This window comes from Chrysemys picta, chromosome 3 (genome assembly GCF_011386835.1).
Source record: "Chrysemys picta bellii isolate R12L10 chromosome 3, ASM1138683v2, whole genome shotgun sequence".
Classification (NCBI taxonomy): Eukaryota; Metazoa; Chordata; order Testudines; family Emydidae; genus Chrysemys; species Chrysemys picta.
Genome location: NC_088793.1, coordinates 202180196 through 202202614, shown reverse-complemented (window position 1 = coordinate 202202614; position 22419 = coordinate 202180196). Strand labels below are relative to the sequence as shown.

The 22419-nt window shown below is 43.4% G+C and overlaps 2 protein-coding genes across 4 annotated transcripts in view; one reads left to right on the top strand and one right to left on the bottom strand.

Annotated features, from left to right (window-relative positions):
* The window catches only part of LOC101936702 (GDNF-inducible zinc finger protein 1), a 29901-nt gene extending 18182 nt beyond the window's left edge, over positions 1-11719 (top strand). For both annotated transcript variants that reach the window (XR_002889728.3, XR_010599985.1), the window contains one exon: positions 11115-11719. The gene's annotated coding sequence lies outside the window, so the exon portion shown is untranslated. The remainder of the gene's footprint in view (positions 1-11114) is intronic.
* The window catches only part of NAPB (NSF attachment protein beta), a 36272-nt gene continuing 14292 nt past the window's right edge, over positions 440-22419 (bottom strand). The window contains exons 2-11 of one of the 2 annotated variants that reach the window (XM_005287444.5): positions 20699-20778; positions 17115-17231; positions 14959-15005; positions 14720-14797; positions 10906-10961; positions 10232-10316; positions 6471-6575; positions 4987-5055; positions 4441-4491; positions 440-3562 (exon numbers count right to left, since the gene is read on the bottom strand). In XM_005287444.5, the coding sequence (XP_005287501.1) occupies positions 3458-3562; positions 4441-4491; positions 4987-5055; positions 6471-6575; positions 10232-10316; positions 10906-10961; positions 14720-14797; positions 14959-15005; positions 17115-17231; positions 20699-20778 (793 nt within the window). In that variant the 3' untranslated portion in view covers positions 440-3457. The remainder of the gene's footprint in view (positions 3563-4440; positions 4492-4986; positions 5056-6470; positions 6576-10231; positions 10317-10905; positions 10962-14719; positions 14798-14958; positions 15006-17114; positions 17232-20698; positions 20779-22419) is intronic. The other variant, XM_042846768.2, reaches the window with a different exon arrangement.

Here is a 22419-nt window from a genome sequence, read left to right as displayed (position 1 = left end):
GCCCCTGGATACTTTTGCAGTAATTCTACAGCAGTTGCTACTGATCACCTGGTGCCTTAGGCCTAATCATTCCATTGTTCAGTACTCTGTTTTGCTTCCACAGTGCTGATTAAAATTATTGCAGGAATGTTATAACATGCATCAGAAAACTCTACAGGACTCATCACTTATTTTCACAAGTGAACAAAGTCATAGTGTAAGCCTACAAGAACTTTAGTTGTACAGACTTATTTGTATGTAGGATAGCTGTTCTGTGCCAGGTGAAATTCAGTGCACAGCATTCTGAAGAGTTACACACTAAATATGCAGAATCTGGAACCACTTGCTGCAGAGCACTCTTTGAAGGAAAGGGGCTTTACTGTGAAAAATACAACTATCAAACCAGGGAGTTTAAGTGCATACCACTAGCCATTCACCAGAAAAGAATGCATCACAATTACTTAATTTTTATTTTATTGATTCACACAAAACAATCTGTTCCTGCTAAGGCCATTTCATTATTAGTTTTCATAGTACAGATTCTTGACCCAGGGGGAGGAAAAACAACAGCCTGACAGATTTGCTCTAGGATTTGAAAACTGGTATATCACAGCTTACATTACAGACGACATGCTGCTCTACAAATCACCAAGGTTTGCATTTAGACAAAACTATTACATTATAGAGCGCATTAATAACAGATCACAGATTAGTACATAAGCAATTTATGCATACTATCAGAATTGTGCAAAAATACTGTTTTTAGGTCCTGGAAAAATAAATTAACCACAAATGTAACCAGTGCCAAGTTGTGTTTTTAAACAAAAACTTTTCCATAATTTCTGTATTAACAAAATGTGCCTATTGTGTGAGGATACCTGTGTAGGATTTTCACTAAGCTTGGCTGAGCTGTGTTTTATCTGATCTCAAATTATAGGTACTATGGCAAGACTAGATGTAAGCAAGAACTATGTTATGAAACATGAAAAAAGTAATGCCCCTCTACTAAACAAAGCTTGACATCTCATTTCTTCTTATACAAGTGCTTTTTCAAATATTTAGGAGTACTGTAGCCTTTTGTTTTTCTAAATGTAAGCATGCATATATTTTCCTCTCTGCCTTGTCTCTGTAGAGAGACAGCTGAGTCAACACAGATACAGCACTCAGGTGTGACAAATCCACCCCTGGAGCAACAGCTTTGGTGACCTAACCCCCCTGTCGATGCAGTTAGATCAACAGGAGAATGCTTTTATCAGCTTCCGTACTAGTGCTCAGGGCCATGGTTTTCCTACAGTGACAGAAATAGCTGTAGGTTGCATCCACCCTATAGGATTATGTTGGCATATATCTGTTTAAAGAAAAGTCAGATTTGTTCAGGCATGGTTCCCTAGAGGGAGACCCAAGTCAGCCATTTCTAATGTGACCAGCCACCGTAAGCAAGTGTTAATCACACAAGTTGCAGCTTTTTAACTTTTCCTAACATATTTGAGTCTGTTGCTCATCAGAGCCAGCTCTTCCCAGTCCCCTTTTGGCCACACATCTCCATCGGACAAACCTAGCACGTTTTCCCTAAGATTTTCAAATTCTTGAGGAGGTGGAAAACGATTTTATACAATTTCAATGATAACTCACTAGTGGTGTTCATTCCAGTTACAAGAGAATCACACTCACTACAGCGCACAAAGCCCTCCCTCGTTTAATTTCTAAATACATGTCTAGAAAACAATCAAGTAGAAGAAAGTTTAAATTGATTGTTGATATGAGTCAAAAAACATCTTTCCTGGAATGTATTATCTCATTTGGTCTCCCATCTGACATTTTCTGTAAACAAATGCTAGAAGTGTGCTGGCTTGCTAGGGTTACTATACATCCGACAATAGTCATTCAATCCCATTTTATTAAGGAAAGCTAGCCGCACAAACCAAAAAAAAAAAAAACCAGATTAATAAAGATGACAAAAATGAAAGCCAGCTAGTACCCTGTTTGGAATGTGGGTCGGTCCATGCAGATTTGTGGCAGGTCTTTCCTCCAAAAGAGATCAAAGCCCAGCCTAGGCCATAGATGATAGCAGTATAGATACCAACTATGGGATATTAGTGTTTTCCTACTTTAGAGTATCCAATATTTATAAGGTCAAATGACTAGCAGCATTTATGCAAAATAAAATAAAGCTAGTAACCTTTCATTATGTATGCAGCACTGGTGATACAAGAATGAAATAATTCCTACAGCTTATTGGAACTGCACGGAAATATTAAGCCATAACACTGAAACTGCATATGGTCATGAGCCTATCTCACTGTCATACATATATTGAATATAGATAGCTTGTCTACGTCTCTCCATTGAAACTAGGAGCCACACACACAGGGATTCACACACGTTCTTCAAGATCATTTTTAATTTCTACATAGTTTTAAAACAAGTCTGGGCAAGCTGTTGTCCAACAGTGCTGAAGGAGGGTATCTTAGCTAAGATAAAGCCCAATTCAATAACTATTGACATACATACCATTGACACAGCTTTGCCAACAGCACAAAGGGAAGGAAATAGTGTTCTGACATATACAAAAAACCTGCAGCAAAGACAATAGCAGGAACTTAGGTAAATGAAAAGTTAGAAAAATATATTATTACCTGTTAAAGTCATCTTAGGGCAGGAGAGATGATATGCACCAAAAAATAACGTAAGTGGAAAAATATATCCAAGAAAAAAAATAGAAGAAACTTACATTTCATATATAGTTCTTAAATAGAAAATACATGATAAGCTAGGTCCTATTTAATGAATGGTTTAGGGAGAAGGTAATTGAATATTATATGCAGACCCCTCACCTATGAAGATTAGTGTTTTTAGACCCAGGTCATTATGTATTTATTCATGCACACACGGATCTGTATAGTATATACACACACACTGTATCTAAAAATCACAAGCATTTCACTAGCATCATTAAAATAGCTTGATCATTTTAAAAACAAAAATCTACATGTCTCACTAAGGTCCATTAAAAACCACAGAACTTTAGCAATACATTAGCATTAGATCAGAAAATATTGTGTGTACTGTATGTCATGGATAGATATTTACAAGCATGGATCAAAAGTGTTGAAGACGATGAGCTAGTAGAGAAATGGCGGCAAAAAAAAAAAAAAGTTAAAAATGAAAGACTTTTGGCTCATCAGCTACCAAAAATAAAGATTTTTGCCACAAGCATTTCTTTCACTGATCTCAAAAGTCTTGTGAATCCCTCTATTGCTCTCATATGGAAGATCTGTCAGCAATACCTAGGAGTATCATTTCTTATCCATCCATGTCATCAAAAAGACACCAGGATACTAACAATAAAGGTCATTTGGTTCATAAGCAACAAAATTAAGCTAGGTGTAGTGTCAAGTATCCCATAATGGTCCATGGCCATTACACAAAAACAGATTATTTAGGAGTTAGGCAACATGCCACATATACCACAAATAATTCACTTTAGGTCTCCGTCACCATCTCCTTGAAGTGATTTTTTGATGCGAAGCAACATAGTCGTAAGCCACTGATCCAAGCGAGATATGGAATCAAATTCCTTAACCTAATTGGAAGGAAGTTTAACACAGTTTAACAGCGGGCAAACGGGAATATTGCTATCACTACTCCTAGCAGTAAACTGTGTGCTACATTTCATTTGCGATTCATTTGTTTACATTTCTGTTAGTTAAATATTCCTTAAACCACTATACATGTAGTAAAGGGCTAAGCCAAAGCTCATTAAAGTCAGTGGGAATTTCAAATATCAAGCACAAAGAGGCCAGGTTTGTTGGAAAAAGAAGGGAAGAGGAAGGAACTCGAATGGAGAGTAAAGAGTCCTCAAAATGCAGTGATGACCAGTAGTGGAGCCCTGGTAATTTAGAAGAACCTCACCCAAGTTTTTTTTTTTTATATATTATTATACTTCAATGGGACTTGAGCGTGTGCTTCAGTGCTTTGCTGATGAGGGATGGTTTGCTGGATAGGGACCTTTAGACATTTTCAGCTGCTTTGTACTGCTGCAGTAGCCCAAGGCAGCCCATGCCCACTGGTGAATATGGCCTAGAGATGTTGAAAAACTCTTGGGACCTGGTCGGCTACTGCACTGATTTCAGCGGCGTTGCACTGTAAAACTGGAGTAACACAGTAGTGAATCAGGCCCTTAGATTGTAAACTCTTTCCATCAGTTCCTCATTTACACTGCTCTGTTTACCCTTCCAAAGCGGTGTGAAGTGGCTTCAGTGTATGTGGCAATCAGACCCTTTGCCTGTGTGTTTCGTACAGCACAGAGGATGCTGCCAGTGCTCAAAGAATAACGGTGCCCAGGAACGCTTGTGCAAGTAACTGAGCATGCAAAAATGAAGACTTAGAGGGGGGCTCCTTTGAACTTTGGTCCCGGAATAGTCTGCCACAAATGGATCAGTGTACAACTTGACTACTTACTGCCTCTGTGTACGCTTCACAGTTTTGGTCCTCATGGGCTTCCAGCAGTTTCTAACAGAATTACAGTCAAGGGTTATACATTAATATTGAAAATTTATCACTTCAATTTACAGCAGACTCCGCACACGTCGTCTGGGTATTCTGTAACCCTGTGGTCTACAGATTATATCTAACGCTTTTCTCCATTAAGAAACCAAAAGAGATCATAAATATCCAATGCTTGCGCTTCACACAGACCGATGAACTCCTGAATCTGTTTAATCCAGCAATATACAGACAGTGTCTGATACTATCCAACAGGCCCTTTGGATCTATTGTTATAATATTTGCTTACACAAATATCTACTTTCATTAAGATTATAATTTGTCTCTTCTAATTGCCTCCCCAGTTACACAAGTTCTGTACAATTCATGTGGGTGTTCTCTAATATATACAAATAATATGAACAGATTAACAGGATATGGTAAGGGAAAGTGCAATTTTTTTATTTTCCGACCAATAACTCAACTTTCAGCGCAACTGTATTTAACATCAGTTCTACTTACTTTCACTAGCTTGCACTCTCGCGAATCTGTGAATGCTGGGAACATTTCTTCATACTTCTCAAGAGCAAGCTGAAACAGAGAAGCTAGCTTTTCAGTTAAAATTACTAGAAAAAGCAACCATTAGGTTTCATCTAAATACAAGAGTTATTCTCATACTTATTGTCTTTGTTGCAGTGTATTAGGGTTAGGTTACATAAACAGCCTAACATAACAGATTCCCAAGAACACAAGGAAATTCAGATTTAAGGTCCAAACTTGGTCTTTGCCTAACTGGGAATGTGTCTAAAGTGTTGTAAGGGTGGAAGCAAAATAATGTGCCAGAAGGCTTATTTAAGTGTCAAACCCTGTCATTGCGACAGGTGATGCTCCTGCCCCAGCTAGTCACACAGCCTCTAAATAGGCCGTCCCCTTTCCACCTAAACTAACTTACATTTCTACTGGGGGAAAAAAGAAGGTCACTGTTTGAGGGAGGATGCAGGAAAGGAGAGTTTGGATCTACCTTGAGAGAACTCCAAAAAAAGAGGTCATTTCCCTTTCTTCCCTGCAGATTTTAGGAGAAACTAGACCCAACGGAGACTGCAGAGCTAAGGGACGCCCTCCGCAGTCCATGGGAGAAAGTACACGCTGCCTCTTAAGCAGAAGCCAGGCATGCTGTGTCTGTTATTTTTTCAGCTTGAGCTATGACTTTAAAGGGCTCTTGCTTTCAAGGTGTGTTGGATCAGGCCATGCAGGTGCAAGTCAGGTCAAACATCCCTGGCCTGATCCAACACACACTGGAATCAACAGAACTATCCCGACTGACTGCAGCAGGTGCTGCACCAGACATTACCTGACTGAGCCAGCAAGTCAGGGGCAGTACTTAGGTGCCTACAAAACAAAAAAGAGCAATTCAATTACAGGCAGGATGGAAGTCAGCCCCTGATCAAGATGGGTAACAGAAACAGGCTTCCTTTTGGAGACGCTTAAATCGTGCCCTTTTTATGGGACTGTGCCCACATGATGATTGTTTTATTTCGAATAGTATGGCGCTAGACAGAGTTTATGGGCCTGATTTTAATACCCGCTTCCCTTTCTTTTGCAAATAATTGCTGGCACTATTTTGTGGATATGAATGTGGTCATCTGTGCCTCTGCTTGAACTGTGGTAGTTATATCTCTACATGCCTTTGTCTGCACCCAAAACTAAGGGCGCCTCCTATTGTTGGCAAGCTTAAAAAGGAAATCTGGCTTTGAAAAACAGGGCCCACCTCAGCAATGATTCCCATACAAAAATAAAAGTCAGTTGTTCTTTTCTAATAGGAATGCACTGGCGTAGCTCAGATCCTACAGTGAATGTTTAATAGTAATCACTGCATAGCGAGAGAGAATGTATATTTCACCCTCAGACTGTGGAAAGGGGAGATAGTTCAGTCACATTACTTATATTGCAAAATGGCATTTAAGTGATACTGTACATCCTAGGAGAACACACTAGAGGTCACTAACCTTAGCATTCAGCTCATCCACAATGAAGTGGCAAAGAGCAGCTTTAAAGAAATACTCTTTTGCACTGTACTTGAGCAAAGGATTATCCATGGTATTTGTTCCAACCTAGATATAAAAAGTGATAGTGACAGTCAGGTTATACGGTATCTTTTCTTTGTAAGACAAGAACTAAAAACCCCAAAGTGATCAAAATTACATGCAAGAGCTCACACATGTTTAACAGACTGGATTAAGCAACAGAGGGTCCTGCGGCACCTTTAAGACTAACAGAAGTATTGCAGCATAAGCTTTCGTGGGTGAATGCCCACTTCGTCAGACGCAAGCGGGCATTCACCCACGAAAGCTTATGCTCCAATACTTCCGTTAGTCTTAAAGGTGCCACAGGACCCTCTGTTGCCTTTTACAGATTCAGACTAACACGGCTACCCCTCTGATACCAGAGTGGATTAAAAACATGCAACAAATACCAGATCCTAAGAAAAAGCAACAGCTCAACAGGTTTCATCTAGTACAACAAAATTCCAAAGTGAAACAAATCAGTCACAAATATTTGTATATATAAAATAATAAAGTGATGATTAAAGTTCCCACCTATTGTTGGTTGTAAAGACCTATGTGTGCACACCCCCCCATCTACCCTCTCAATGCAGCACGTCAATGCTGTCCAATATTTAGGAGAACGACCACCCAGAACAGAAAGGTGGTTCTCTCTGTTCCTCCAAGTTGCTGAGCGCTCTCTGCCTGATCCAGCAAAGCACTTAAGCGCGTGCTTAGCTTTAAGCACAAACACTCCCCCTAAAACCAATGGGCCTGCTCACGCGCTGAAGGGAGTTGGTGGACTGGGGACAAAGTGCTCAGCACCTTGCAGGACGGAGCCCTCACGGAAGAGGCGTGAGACTGCACGGGTGTGTGCACGTGTAGGATTTTAAAAGAGCGCTGATTCTGGGGAAAACCACACACTCTCCCTCTAAGTGGTGTTTTGTACACTGCTCCGGTCATCGGGGATGCACTCCAGCTAAGTTTTTCTGGCAGCCAATTGGAACCTAGCACCTCTTATAAAGCAGAATGCTGCTGGCAAAGGAAATCCACTCTAGCACCTCCACCAGGTTTGTCTGGCATTACAAACTGATGTTCTGGAGCATGTTACATAGCACTATACAGACACATAGAGGCCAAGTCATGGCTGCCCTGCACAGGATCAGTAGAAGAGGAAGGAGAGTGAAAGGAATTGGTTTCCTACCACTGCACGCCCATGAAGGAGGCAAACATCATTTGGATGGCTGCAGTCCTAGAATGCAGGAGATTCTGTGCTGCCAGCAATATTCCAGACCCCAAAAGGGCCATATATGGACTGGGAAGAACATGGCTGTGGCTTCATGTCCCCTGCGCACTAGCTCTCGGGTGCTGAGTACTGGGGAGAGCAAAACTGCAGAGCAGATGCAGTAACTGTCACCAGTCAGCATCCCTGGAGGCATGATGTCTGCTCTTTCATGGCACAAGCATAAGACTCCAGCTACCCCTACGCTACAATAGTTTGCTTCCCCGCATCTTAATGTTTAAGGCCTGATTCAGCAAGGTGCAGGGAGCCCTCAACTCCTATGGAAGTCAGCAGGAGTGGGGGATGCTCAGTAATTCTAGATCAGATGCCCACAGAGCTCTATTTATTGTGCACTGCTTCACGGGTACAGCCTCTCCCGAAGTGCCTCTGTTTGCCATTTGATGCAGACTAGGGAACAGTGATTTGATTCTGTGATATCCTGTACAAGTATTGGGTCCCTAAAGGGTTCAAAAGCGAAGAGCTGATTTAAAATACTCCCAGCCAAAAATCATTACAACGCAATAGCTAAGTTTGCAAATCGGTATCGATGAAAACAAAACAGGACATTCTTACAAAAGGTAAAACATGTATAAAAATAAAAACTTTGAAAGCCAGGAAGTTCACAGATTAGGTCCCACAAGCAACCTTAGCTGACCTCACACCATTGGTCATCCTCTAGCTACCCACCAACCCTCATGTCTGGAAATTCTGAACACAAAGGGTGATATCGTAGCAGCAAAATCTCTATTAAAATGATCCACTCAAGTGCATCGGCTGGCAGCTGGTCCGCTAGGGATTAGCTGTAGCCATGCAGTATAATTCCTAATTACTTCACAGATTCTCTTGATTACTACTGCTATGCACTAGATCTCAATTAGCACTCAAGCACGAACAACATTTGAGATTCCAGCCATAAGACTATTTTGCGGTGTGGGAGAGGTGGGAGGAAGAAAGGAGAGACTTGGAAACACAAGGCATAATTAGCTTTTGGGAAAGTTTTCTAACTCTGTAATCACATGTCAATCACCCTCAAAGTTTTACCTGATAGGGAGCCCCCACCTCCAACCCAAGAAGTTATAGGCGTTCAAAACTAAGCTTAGAAAGTAAGTTAGAATTTAACCTTGGAACAGCTCATAGAAGCAGTATCTGCACTAGCAGTATTTATGCACTAGATCTCAAAGAAGTCTGGAACCGACTAAGTTTGAAGTGTCTAGGCCAAGCCAATTCCTAGATATAGTTTGACACACACAAAAAAAAACCACTCACCTTTTCAAAAAGTAAAATATATTACATCTCTCAGAAATTACATCTCTCAAAAAATTTAGAGACAAGGTGGGTGAAGTAATGTCTTTTATTGGACCAACTTCTGTTTGGTGACAGAGAAGTTTTCGAGCTAATACAAAGCTCGTCTTCAGGTAAGAAGAACAGATGCAGTAACGCTCACCAGGTAAGAAATGCTTTGTGTAAGCTCAAAAGCTTGTCTCTCTCACCTACAGAAGTTCATTCAATAAAAGATATTGCCTCACCCACCTTGTCTCTCTAATATCCCAGTACCAACATGACTACAGCAACACTATATATATCTACCAGTAATGGCTCATCTGATTCACAGCGTAGTTTGACAAAAAGAATTCTACTCGACAAAGTCCACATGTGAAATTTCACATCCAGTTCAGTTGTATGGAATGGGCAAAATCTCTGGGTACGTCTTCACTACCCGCCGTATCGGCGGGTAGCAATCAATTTATCCGGGATCGATATATCGCGTCTCGTTAAGACGCGATATATCGATCCCCGAATGCGCTCACCGTCGACTCCGGAACTCCACCAGAGCGAGCGGCGGTAGCGCAGTTGACGGGGGAGCCGCGGCCGTCGATCCCGTGCCATGTGGACCCCAGGTAATTCGATCCAAGATACTTCAACTTCAGCTACGCTATTCGCGTAGCTGAAGTTGCATATCTTGGATCGAACACCGCCCCCCAGTGTAGACCAGCTCTACGTTACAACGGGAAAAACTAGTTGCAGCCTCAACTACTGAGAGAATGCTGATCCTTTCCACAATTAGGGCAGGAAATGATCTCTTTAGTCCACATTCCTGAGACCAATGCAAGATTTAGGGCTTGTCTACGTTGTCCCGCAGTTTGGACTACAGGATTGGAAATAGCAGTGCACTAACGCATTAATGCAGTCCTGTTTGAAGAGGACTATGTTAACATGAACTAGGAACCCTTTAGTTCATGCCTGCGGTGTCCATGAGGGAGAGTTACAGTGCAGCACGTTAGTGCTCACTGCTATTCACAACCCCATAGTCCAAACTGCGGGGCAGTGTAGACAAGCCCATAGGGTTCCAGTTTTAGTGACCACAGGTCCTGACCCAGGCATCAGGAGCAGCATACAATATGGCAGTTATGCGACTTCTTAGAAAAAGAGTCTATATACGAACCTGCTCGTAGATTTCAATTGCCTTCTGGTACTGCTCTAATTGAGCAGCATATGCAGCCACCTTCAGTAGACACCTGTTAGCTGAACTAGAATCAAGGACTTCAGTTAAAATAAGGAATGGTCAGTACCTAGTGGTAAATGTGTCAATTTCCCTACTTCTCTAGTAGATACACCCACTAGTTCATGGATGTGAAAACATTACCCAGTAGTTACCTATTAGAAAAATGAGTATATTAAAAATACCAAAATTATTAAAACACTAAGATCATATGTTGAATCTGAAAGCTTTCTGCAAATCTACAGAAAGTTCTCTTCCCAGTGACCTACGGTATGATATTCAGCCCGCAGGAGACTAGAAAGCATGCGCATTGAACATTTCACAGTATATGGAAGTCAAACATTACAATCTAAACAAAGTCAGAAATCAGTTTTCACATGCAAGCACCTTAATAGGTCTCCAAAGATCTTAATTTGAATACTCATATTGACAGATAGGTAAGTGAATGGTGACAATCTCAGCATCTTAATGCAGGATTGGACATCTGATTAAAGAATTCACAAATTAGGGGAGGCAGACAATATTTGCACATCTTATTATAGGAAAGAAAAAAGAAGGATAAATCCAGACTGTAAATCTTCCTTGTTTAAAATAACTATTCTATGAAGAAGACTTGCCTGTTGGATTCTTCTCCTTTGTAGTAATCTGCAGCTTGTTCATAATGTGCAATTGCCTAAAAGACAGACACAAACATTTTTCTCTCAACATGTTACTTTAGAGATGAGATTTTTGGGGAAGATCGTATTTACGAAGATTAGAATTTTTCAAAATTCCTCAGGTGGTTTTAGAGGGGATACCATGACATCTCATTTTTATTGTCCCACAGGATTATACCAATATTGAAACACTGCAACCCATCCCGAATGAACTCCGATTAAGAGCTCGATTCTGCAGACTGGACTACTGACTATAGCTCTTACTACTGTATGTAATCCCACTGAAATCAAATGGAAAGCTTTGCAGACAGCCGGGAGAAGGGAAGAACGGAGAGGAGAAAGGCCCAGGAGTGCCAGCAGGAAAAGGAGAGGGAGATGCCCCAGGCCATAATGGGGCTTCTCCGCAGCAAACGCAAATGCTGCAGACTCTTGTGGACCTACAGGTTCAACAATCCCAGGCTCACCTCCCTTTGCAGTCCATGCAGAACTCCATTGCAGCATCCACCCTCCACATTCCACATGGCATCAAGGGCCGCCGCCCTACCCCTCTACCACTCCACCCCAGGAGACATTACGGAAAACCACAGCTTCACATGCACTGACCTGTGACCGCCACAGTAGCTGCGTGTGTGGCTAAAATGGCCATGAATGTTCTTTCCTCTTGAAAAGTTCCGTTCTATTAATTCATGAAGTTTTTAACGTCTTTGCTTTTAAATTGCACAGATTTTTCTTTTCACTGATTTTGTTACTGAATAAAATTCTATTATTTGGAAAATAATTCATCTTTATTAGTTCACAGCATATGCTGCAGAGTGCCTAGCAGTTCTGAAATCACCTGCTTACTTGTTACTGCGCAGTGTGACAACTCACAGGATCAGTGACCTACACGGTGTAATAATGATACATGTACAGCAAGCACTGCATGGTATTTATACCATTAATACGTGCACTGACAATGGTATAGTCCGACACGTACCCCCAGCACCACACAATTCCTAATAGTGTTTCTTCAAAGCCTCTCTGAGTCACATAGCTGCGATAAGCTCTTCTAACAGCCCTTGTAGCTGGCGGTTTGAACTCAGCAGACAGCCTCTCCACCTCTGCCCTCCATCCCAGTGGCAACTTTCCCCCTTTGCTTCACAGAGATTATGTAGGACACAGCAGGCAGCTATAACCATTGGGATATTTTTCTTACTGAGATCCTATCTTGTGAGTAAACGATGCCGGTGTCCCTTCAATCTGCCAAAGGCACATTCAACTTCATTCTGCACCTGCTGATCTGGTAGTTGAATCTTTCCTTGCTGCTGTCAAGGTGGCTGGGATATGGCTTCAAGAGTAAGGTTCAGATTTTGTCAGGGATATTTTTAGTAAAAATCATGGACGGGTCATGGGCAACAAAACCTGTCCGTGATTTTTACTAAAAATATCCCTGACAAAATGGGGAGAGAGGAGGGTCCAGCACGCACAGCAACTAGGGGCTCTGGGGTCCCTGCTCGGCCCGCCATGGCTGGGCAGAGGCAGGGAGGCTCCTTCGGCCCGCAAGAGCTCCGGGGAACCCCCACCGTCCGTGAGGGCTGGGAGCTCAAGGGTCCCCTTGCTGCCCAGTGCTAGGAGCTGGTGAGGGCCCGCCGCCAGCAGTGGCTGAGAGCTGCGGGGCTGCCTGCTGACAGCTCCAGCCCTGGGGCACAAAATGTCACGGAGGTCTCTGGAAGTCATGGATTCTGTGACTTCCATGACATCTGTGACATAATCGTAGCCTTATTCATGAGCCACCAGAGCAAGGGGTAGGCTAGGTCCCCCAGGATCACGACTGGCATTTCAACGTTGCCAATGGTTATCCGCCGGTCAGGAAAAAAAGTCCCTCCTTATAGCTTTCTAAAAAGTCCTGTGTTCTTAAAGAGGTGAGTATCATGCACCTTCCCTAACCAGCTCACACTGATGTCAGCCAAGTGTCCCCAGTGATCCATCAATGTTTGCATAACCATACAAAAGTAGCCCTTCTGCTGATGCGCTCTATGGCAAGGTGGTCTGGTGCCAAAAGAGGGATATGAGGGCCGTTTATTGCTCCACCACAGTTCAGGAACCCCATTGTTGCAAATCCATCCACTATGTCCTGCACATTGCCAAGAGTCACAGTCCTGCGCAGCAGGAAGAGATTAATGGCCCTGCACGGAGGCTTGCATTACAGTCACTTGCATGACAATGGCCCCTGCAGTGGATTTTCCCACTCCAAACCGATTCCCCACTGTTTCCATGGTGCGATCACTCACTTCCCCACTGTCAGTGCAGCTCTCGTTTTGGGGTCCCTGCACTGGAGGTCTAGGGCGAGCTTGGCTCACAGATCTGGGAATGTGGCTGTGTTCTGCAGCCACTGTTCATCATTCCAAGCCTGCATTACAATGCAATCCCCACCAGTAAGTACTCATGTCCAGAAGCAGCACGCCACCATCTCCAGCTGCTCCGTGAATGCCAACAACCTTGAATTGGTGCTCGCTATATCTCACAGCAGTCTGTCCTCCAAGCAATCGTCATGTTCCCCATTGATATGGTTATTTCTGCAGCTCCAGACTGCGTGTCCTGTGCTTGCAATGCTAACAGCAACACTGCAGAGCTGTGCAGGCTTCCGTGTTTCAGTCAGAGATGGCGGATAGCGAGGAGAGCTATGTAGGTTCGTGGGATTTTGAAAAAAGGAGCAAAAATTATGGGATACGAATGACATTACGGGATGGAGACAGTTACATGCTGGGAAGCTGACCCCTTGCTCCGAGTCACCCCCTGCGCAACTCGTTTAGGCCCCATCATGCATTGCAAAACTTCCCAATAGACAGTGCGCTGGACAGTGGCGGGTTGCACACTGGGACTCCTACCCATGGTGCACAACATTGTGCATCGACAAACGCACTCCTGGTGAGCACATGCATCACCGACACAAGGAGCCAAGTATGCACATGCACAAGCAATATACTAACATCAGCAGCTAATGCCAACATAACTTGGGTCGACTAAAGTTGGTAGTGGCCTTAAAGGAAAGACAGATATCAGCTGGACTCACTAAAAATATCACTTCCCATGACAAACCGCACTTTCCTTGTAGGGTAAAGGGAAAGAGTCTCTCATCAGAGTCTGTTAGCTCTGACATGCTTCACATCCAAGGCTGCAGGCACCACAGACATCCTATCACACTTCTGCAATGATTTGTCAAGTCATACTAAATGTGTATAGCTTGATTGTCCAAAAGAGCTGTACCATATAAACAACTTCTGTGCAATTCACACTTTCCTGTCAGTCTTTCACAAACACTTTGAAACTGACCGACAGTACATCATCCTCATCAGGTCTGAAATGGGGCCTGGGGTATTTCAAGAGCACTCGCGTAAATCTAAAAGTGACTTGCTCAGTCCATCTGCTTCAGGCCTCCATATGAGAGTCAAGCTTCCACTGATGATCATAAGGAAAGGAAGAGGTAACTTAAAAACATGGAAGAGAGGGGAGAAAGAGGCACATCAAAGGCAAAGACCAAACAACTCATCAGTGAGCCTTGATCCTGGTATCACTTGTACCAAATTTAACTTCACTAACTTCACATAAGTTACTCCTGACATATACCTATATCAGCAATATCGAAAACAAGCCTAGAGACTTTAAGTTCCTGGAAGAGCCTGATTCATGAAGTTCCCTAGGCCAGCAGAGTGAAGTTTCATAATCATACGCAGTTCTGATAGCACATTCAAAAGTACAGTTTCAATGAAAAGTTCTAACAGTTTAATCAGCTTACCTTTTCAATATCTACCAGCTCGGTCTCATAAATCTCTGCAATGGTGATGTGATGCTTGGCTGCAATCGTAAATCGGCCCTAGGATGGACAATTAAAAAAAGATATACAGGGTTTTTTTCCCCCCCTCTCTCCTTCAAGTACATGCGGCATTTATTACTTTTAATAGAACAATGATTTAATCTAAGTTGCCACACATTAGGATACCAACCCCAACTCCTCAAGGCAATACAATTTCTTACCAGGTCTGTGTAAATATCGATGGCTGCATTTAAGCAGTTCATAGCCTCTGTAGCGTAAGCATTCAGGAAAAACAATGAAAAATAAAATCAGCGGAGACATCCAGACATTGTGCAACAGTTCAGCTTTCACCAAGGCAAGGCAGTAGTTCTGCTGTGTCTGTCTGTTCTGACCAGAAACCTAAACAGCCAGCTCCTCAAACAACCAGCTACCCAGGCTCTGAAACTGCAGACATACATTTTAATGCCCCAAGTGTTACACATACAAAAACCTCTGAGATGTGTGAACTAAAAGAGCATTTGTATTGGCAAATCTAGTAAACATATAATGCCAAATTCCATGGAGAAATGCACATCCTATGTACAAACTGATTTTCCCCAGACCAAAATTTTGGCTTTGAAAAGTTACACATTCAAAAACTAGCATGTGCAAAAAACTGTATGCCCAGTCTCTTAGTTTGCTTTTGAAAATGTTGTCCAGAAGAAGCAAGCTTTTAGTATACTCAAATACCCAGTGAATACACAGGAACTCTGTCAATATTCATAAGAACATAAGCATGGCCATACTGGATCAGACCAACAGTCAAACTAGACCAGTATCCAGTATTCCGACAGTGAGGGAATGAAAAGAACAGGGCAATTAGCAAATGATCCATCCCGTTGCCCACTCCCAGCTTCCAGCAGTCAGAACCATTGACGGACCTATCCTCCATGAATTTTTCTAATTCTTTTATGAACCCCATTATAGTTTTGGCCTTCACAACATCCCCTGGCAATGAGTTCCACAGGGTTGACTGCACATTGTGTGAAGAAGTCCTTCCTTATGTTTGTTTTAAACCTGCTGCCCATTAATTATATTGGGTGACCCCAGTATGTGTGTTATGTGAGGGGGTAAATAACACTTTCAGATTCACAATCGTCACACCCTTCATGATTTTATAGACCTCTGTCATATCCCCCGTACTTGACTCTTTTTTTAAGATGAACAGTCTCAGTCTTGTTAATCTCTTGTCAGATGAAAGCTGTTCCATCCCCCTATTCGTTTTTGTTGCCCTTCTCTGGACTTTTTCCAATTCTAATATATATCATTTTAGAGATGGGGTGACCAGAACTGCACGCAGTATTCAAGGTGTGCGTGTTAACAAATACAGTTATTTGGAATCCAATTGTGTCCATGTGGTTTCCCCATATTCTTAAGGCTGTGAGAGACAAAGGACACAACATACAGGTTGTTTGAACACATCTTTGCCCATGAGCCGGTGTCTTTTCTATCCCTAAGAGAGTTTTGCGATCTTTCCCCTTTCATTCCCCCCCGCCACTGAAAAGTCCAAACGGAAAGCTGAACAAGTCTCCTTACTTGAATCTGTCAATGATGTTTCCATAGGAAGTCAAAGGGGTCACTGTTACTTAATATGAATCATCTTTCATGCTGTCTATCATAATTCTAAATCCTACTGGCTGAGAAACAGACCAGGGTCCAAATTCTGCTCTCAGTTACACCAGGGTAAACCCAGAGTAATTCTGTTTAAGCTACTGGATTCACTCCAGATGTATACAGGTATAAACAGAACACAATCTGGTTCACAACTGGCATCGACAGAGACAAAGAACTACACCTCTACCCCGATATAACGCGACTCGATATAACACGAATTCGGATATAACGTGGTAAAGCAGCGCTCCGGGCGGATGGGGCTGCGCGCTCCAGCAGATCAAACCAAGTTCAATATAACGCGGTTTCACCTATAACACAGTAAGATTTTTTGGCTCCCGAGGACAGCGTTATATCGAGGTAGAGGTGTACTTCTTTAGACCTTTGTAAATCCCCAAACACACAAATGGGTAAAACCAGACCTATCATGACCAATCTTATTTCAATAGGCTCATGAAAAAATTTAATCAGATTGCTTCAACGCAGTACAGACATGATAAATTTAGCATTAGCTGCAGAACATGAATGAGGAAACAGGCCTTAAGCAAACTATTTCTTGCCTCTCTACGAAATGCTCACACTCCAAGACCGTACTTAAAGTGCTTTATAGAAAACTACACTGAAGATCTTAAACCAAATACCTGGCTTACAAAAGGAAGCCAGCCTGCCAGTTACTACACAACTAACAGGATTTGTATATTCCTGTACAGTATTTCATTTGCCTTACCTTGTGGATCTGCCTTTTTGTAAGCATTCCCAGCATCCACAAAACCAATGGCTGCATCATGTTTACTCTGTAGTTGCATATGGAGCTTGGCTGCCTGACAAAATGCATTTCCTGCAGCTAGGAAAGAAATAAATCGAAAAAGATTAATATTTCCAGTCTCATTTAATAAGCATGAATGTATGGCCGTGCCGACAGTAAAAAGATGAGCATGTACTGCTTTCCACTACCTGAAGAACGTTAATAGATATGGCAACGATGCAAGTGGAAGAAAAGGCACACGAATTCCAGTGACCACATCATGCTCTCAGCTACACATGCTTGTGATTTGTGGAGAACTGCTATCCTTAAGTGTGCAAAATCATGGTGTTAAGAACACATATGGCCAAATTTCAATGGACCTACACAATTATAATTTTTTGACTGTGCACCCTGATGCGCAAACAAAAAACTCTGTATTTGTATGCAAAAATCAGGTCACCATCCATAAAACTACCCCATTTGCTCAGACAAATGTTTTCTTCCATGCACAGAAAGAGGAACATGCAGCGCAGGAGGCCCACTGAAAATTTAAGGTCACATTTTCAAAGAGACAGTTTTCCTTTTGCAGCTGCAATTTGCATATGCAAAATCTGTACCCTCACTTTTATGTCTGAAATTGGATGGTGTATTCGACTCTGAATACTTCACCTCTACCGGATTTGTATGTGCAATCAGGTAGTCAGAGGTGGATCATATAGATGTACTTTGACTTGCCACTGCAATTAATTCTGTGGGTGTCAAACTGCAAATGGAAACTGCACCTGAGAAAAGGGAGGCTGAGACCTATCCCTTTTTGAAATTTTTAGTTCCTGCAACTTGATGGTAGATGAAGCAATAAAATCACTGTTTCTTACTCCTGAGGGCATTCTGCACCAAAAATATAAAAATTCTTCACACAGTATTTTAAAATTCTGCAAATTGTATTTGTCAAATGAATGTGGAGGCTCCAGCATGGCACTGGGGAGCACAGGCCACTAGCTGCACAGAGGTGGGAGATCACTGTGCAGCTCCCCCCTTGGGACACAGACTCAGTGGTGAGGCTGCACCCAACTCTGACACAGCACAAGGACCGGGCCTGCCCAGAAACACCCCAGGGCCCTGCCCCTCCATGCCAGGTCCACCAGGTGTGAGCAGACAAGCTCAGCAAGGCAGGATCCAAGTGTGGAGGGGCTCAGTGTGGGGGGGGATCCAGGTGTGGGTTGAGAGGGTTCTGTGTGGGGCAATCTGGGTACGGGTGGTTCAGTGGGGGGATCCGGGTGCAGGGGGGGTGGATGCATAGGGGCTTGTTGGGGGGTTCTGGGTGCAATGGTAATGGGACTCTGCAGGGGGGTCCAGGTGAAGGTGGCTGGGGCTTAGCAGGGCAAGTCTGTGTGTGTGGGGGGGAAATAGAGCTCGGCGGGGGTCCAGATGCTGTCCAGTGGGGGGCTCAGTAGAGGGTCCAGATGCTGGGGGAGTGGGGCTCAGTGGGGAGGGGATCCAGGTGCAGCTGGTTGGGCCTCGGTGGGGTGGCTTGTCAGGGTGGTCCAGGTGCAGGGGGAGTGGAGGGGTTCTGAGTGTGAGGGGGTGAGGTTTGGGGGGGGGGGGTCTGGATGCATGGGGGTTGAGTGGATGGGGGAGCAGCTCCCTGTACAGGGATCCCTCTCCCTGCAGCTGAGGCGCAATGGGTGCAAGAAGTGGCAGCGGGCTGGGGAGGGTTGGAGTTCACAGAGCTTCCTGCAGCTGGCAGGGAAATTTGGGGGTGGGTCTGACCTGGCCCCGGATGCCGTGCAAGGGAAGAGGACGTTCCGTCCTACCCAGCCCAGCTGGGACTAGCAGCTGAGCCTGGCGCAGGGTAGAAGCCACCAGCCGGGTCTTACTCAGTCCTGCCCCCTGCCCCACAGTGATTTATCTCTCTGCCAGCTGCCCTGGGCACCCGAAACATACTGCTGGGAAGGGTCGCATGACCTCTCTTGTGGCTTCCCTTTGCTTCCCTGTCAGAAAGTCATATTTCTGTGAGGAAGCAAAGAAATCTGCAGGGGTCATAAATTCTTCACATGCGCAGTGGCATAGAATTCCCCCAGGACTATGTTTCTGTTACTATTTTTACCCTATCCTAATACTGACCAATACACATGTTCAGAGTGTGCTACTCAGTAGTGTATGTGCATTTAGCAGGAGATTGTCAAAAACGCAAGGCACAGCTAGGCGCACTACTCCCACTGACTTTCACTGGGCGTTGGGCACCTCCTTTTTGTTTTGGAAGTCTCCCCCTTGTTGTGCTGATGGCACATCCAAGCATGATGTAGAGAGACGCAGATACAAAGTTCGGGAAGAAGTAAACAATTTTTTCAGTTCCTCATCTCCCATTTGTTAAAGAAAAACTGGTGATATTTTGCCCCTTGTGAACAGAGTTTTCATTCCTTTTTTGCGAAAGCCTGAAGAGATACCAGTGTCTCAAATCCCATGATTATTCCGGGCATAGGACGTTCACATTTATCTTGGGAAATTTATATTCGCATCAACATTTCCCACAGCCACCAAATATGGCACAGCATTTCCAACACGGAGCTAGCAATAACTATTCCACTTTTACAGTGGTACTATTTCCCCACAGCATAGCAGGGAACAGCTATTCTCCTTGTGTGCCGCTGATTTATAGCTCATCCAGAATATTAGATAACTTTCAAGTTTCTGGCCTCAGGAAGAGGGTGTTCTACAAGACTTAAAAGCAAATCCAATAGCCCAAGGAAGCACCTCTGGAGCAACTTCTTTGCAGGCAACTAGCTTTAATCATATTAAAATCATAATGTGAACTTGGACACAGGCTAGTTAACTCAACACTGTAAGTATTTCAGTCACCTCCCTTTCCCTGCTCCCGACATTTAATTAATTCCAGAGAAAACTATGGGGGTTTGATGGTGTACAGAAATTAGATTGCCATAGTCACTATTCCCATGGAAACACCCTACCAAGTGGAACTGTACTTTGATAATTTGCAACAGAACGGCTTGAACATTCACAGGTCACTAAGCTGTTAGAAATGTTCTTAATCAATTATGCAAGCATTCAGCTGGGTATAAGAGTTTCCTTTCTTAATTTTTTGCTAATTTTGCTGGTTCTGGGTAACTTATGACATTTCTCCCTCCCCACCCAAAATATGCAAGATAAAAAGCACGAGTGGAAGTGTAAAAAACAAAGGTTGCCCCCTCGCTCTCCCTGATACACAGATTTTTCCCCCCACCAAGGCTTTAATGTGTTTGCTTGCATTTAGAATCATAGAACCATAGGGTTAGAAGAGACCACAAGGGTTATCTAGTCTAATCCCCAGTCAAGACGCAGGATTTGTAGCATCTAAATCATCCAAGACAGATAGCGATCCAGCCTCCTTTTGAAAACCTTCGTGAAGGAGCTTTCACAACCTCCCGAGGCAGTCTTTTCCACTGTCCTACTGTTCTTACAGTTAGGAATGTATCTGTATAGTTGGTGTATGGGCTTTATCTCCAAGATGAATCTCAAGCTTCAAGCCTTTCCTACAATTAACCTTATAAATTAAACAAACTACTTACCATTCCAGTTTTTGGCGATCTTGAACAAGTTTGCAGCCCTGGTGTACATTTCACAGGCTTCTTCTACCTTTGAATTTCCTCTAGAAAAATAAAAAAAGTACAAGTCACTAAATTACTATTTGCACTGCAATGAAATATAGTCATTTGAGGGTGGGCTAAAACCCAAGAATAGAGTTTTGAATTTTGCTTTCTGGTTTGTTCTGGTGACTTGGCCCTTCCAAACTTTGTTGCATAAATGGGCAGCTCATCCCATTGGTTATACGTAGAGTTCAGTCAGATCCTTGTTTTGTTCATTTAATTGCCACTGTGTTAGGGTTTGGGGAAGCCTGTTCCCCGGTTGTGTCATGCCAAGTTCCAACCCCAATAAAATGTACCATTTCCAACACAAATACTCAAGTGTAAGAGCTTCAGATTTTCCTTCCTCAAGGACTGGTGTGAATAAAAAGTGGATTACTAGGGTGTTCTTGGCAAGGGAACATGAAACAGTACCAGAAAGCTCCAAAACAGACCCAGGTTCTCCGAAAGTATTTAGGCACCTAACTCCCATTCCTGGGCCTTAGTCTCTTTAAATTCAAGCAAATGCTTGCAGATTTTTTTCCTCACCAACACTGGCCTAGTTGTAATCAACAACAACATACTGGAAGTTTTCACTCCAAAGAGAAAACAGCATGAGGTCAGAGTCACTACTGTTTATCAATCTTGTTTATCAACAATATACAGTAGAACCACAAAGTTACGAACACCTTGGAAAAGGAGGTTGGTTGTAACTCTGAAATGTTCGTAACTCTGAACAAAACGTACTGGTGGTTCTTTCAAAAGTTTACACCCGAACATTGACGTAATACAACTTTGAAACTTTACATGCAGAAGAAAAATACTGCTTTCTCTCTCATTTTTTTAGTAGTTTACATTTAACACTGTACTGTATTTGCTCTTGAGGTGTCTGCTGCTGACTGATTACATACTTCTGGTTCCAAATGAGGTGTGTGGTTGACCGGTCAATACGTAACTCTAAGGTTCTACTGTACAAGGAATAAGGACAACAATTAAAAGCCACCAGTGCTGGCCTGGTTGAAGAGGTGACCCTGGGCCCAGAGTGTGTGGCCAAGGCTGGAAGGGTTGCTGGACCCAGTGGTAAAGGCCTGGCTGGAGGCTGGAACCAGCAGCTGGGCCCTGCTGGAGTCTCGCACTGGAAGTGCATTCTGCCTACTCCCCTCTGGAGCTGCTGTGTTAGGTACACAGGGGAAGCTGTGCTGTTTGTAGCTGTACTGAACACTACGGCCAGAGGAGCTGAGGTAGCCAAGTGGATGCCTTTGTCCAGGGGGGAGAGAGACTATCCTTGGAACAGAAGCAGCGAAATTTCCTCTCTAAGCAGGACTGGGGAGAAATTGAACAGGGGAAGCATCTTCTGGCTTTAACCTTCCCTTAGGGCTCTCTGCCATCTTGGGTCCTTGGACAGGAAGGGAGCTGCTGCACGTGGTGAACCCAGGCACCCTTGAAAGGCCTGAAGTTTCCAAGATAAAGGCCTTAAAACAAGGGAGAAAGGAAAGGATAAAAGAATTTTGGAGTAAACCCACAAAATCTAAAGATTTGCCTATGCTCTGTAATTCAGGACAGCAGGGAGTCTTGAGAACATTCCAGGGCCTTACATGCTGGGTAGTCATTGACACCAGCGTAAGAGGCGTGGCGTGTGCGGGGCAGAGGAGGGACGGCATCAGATC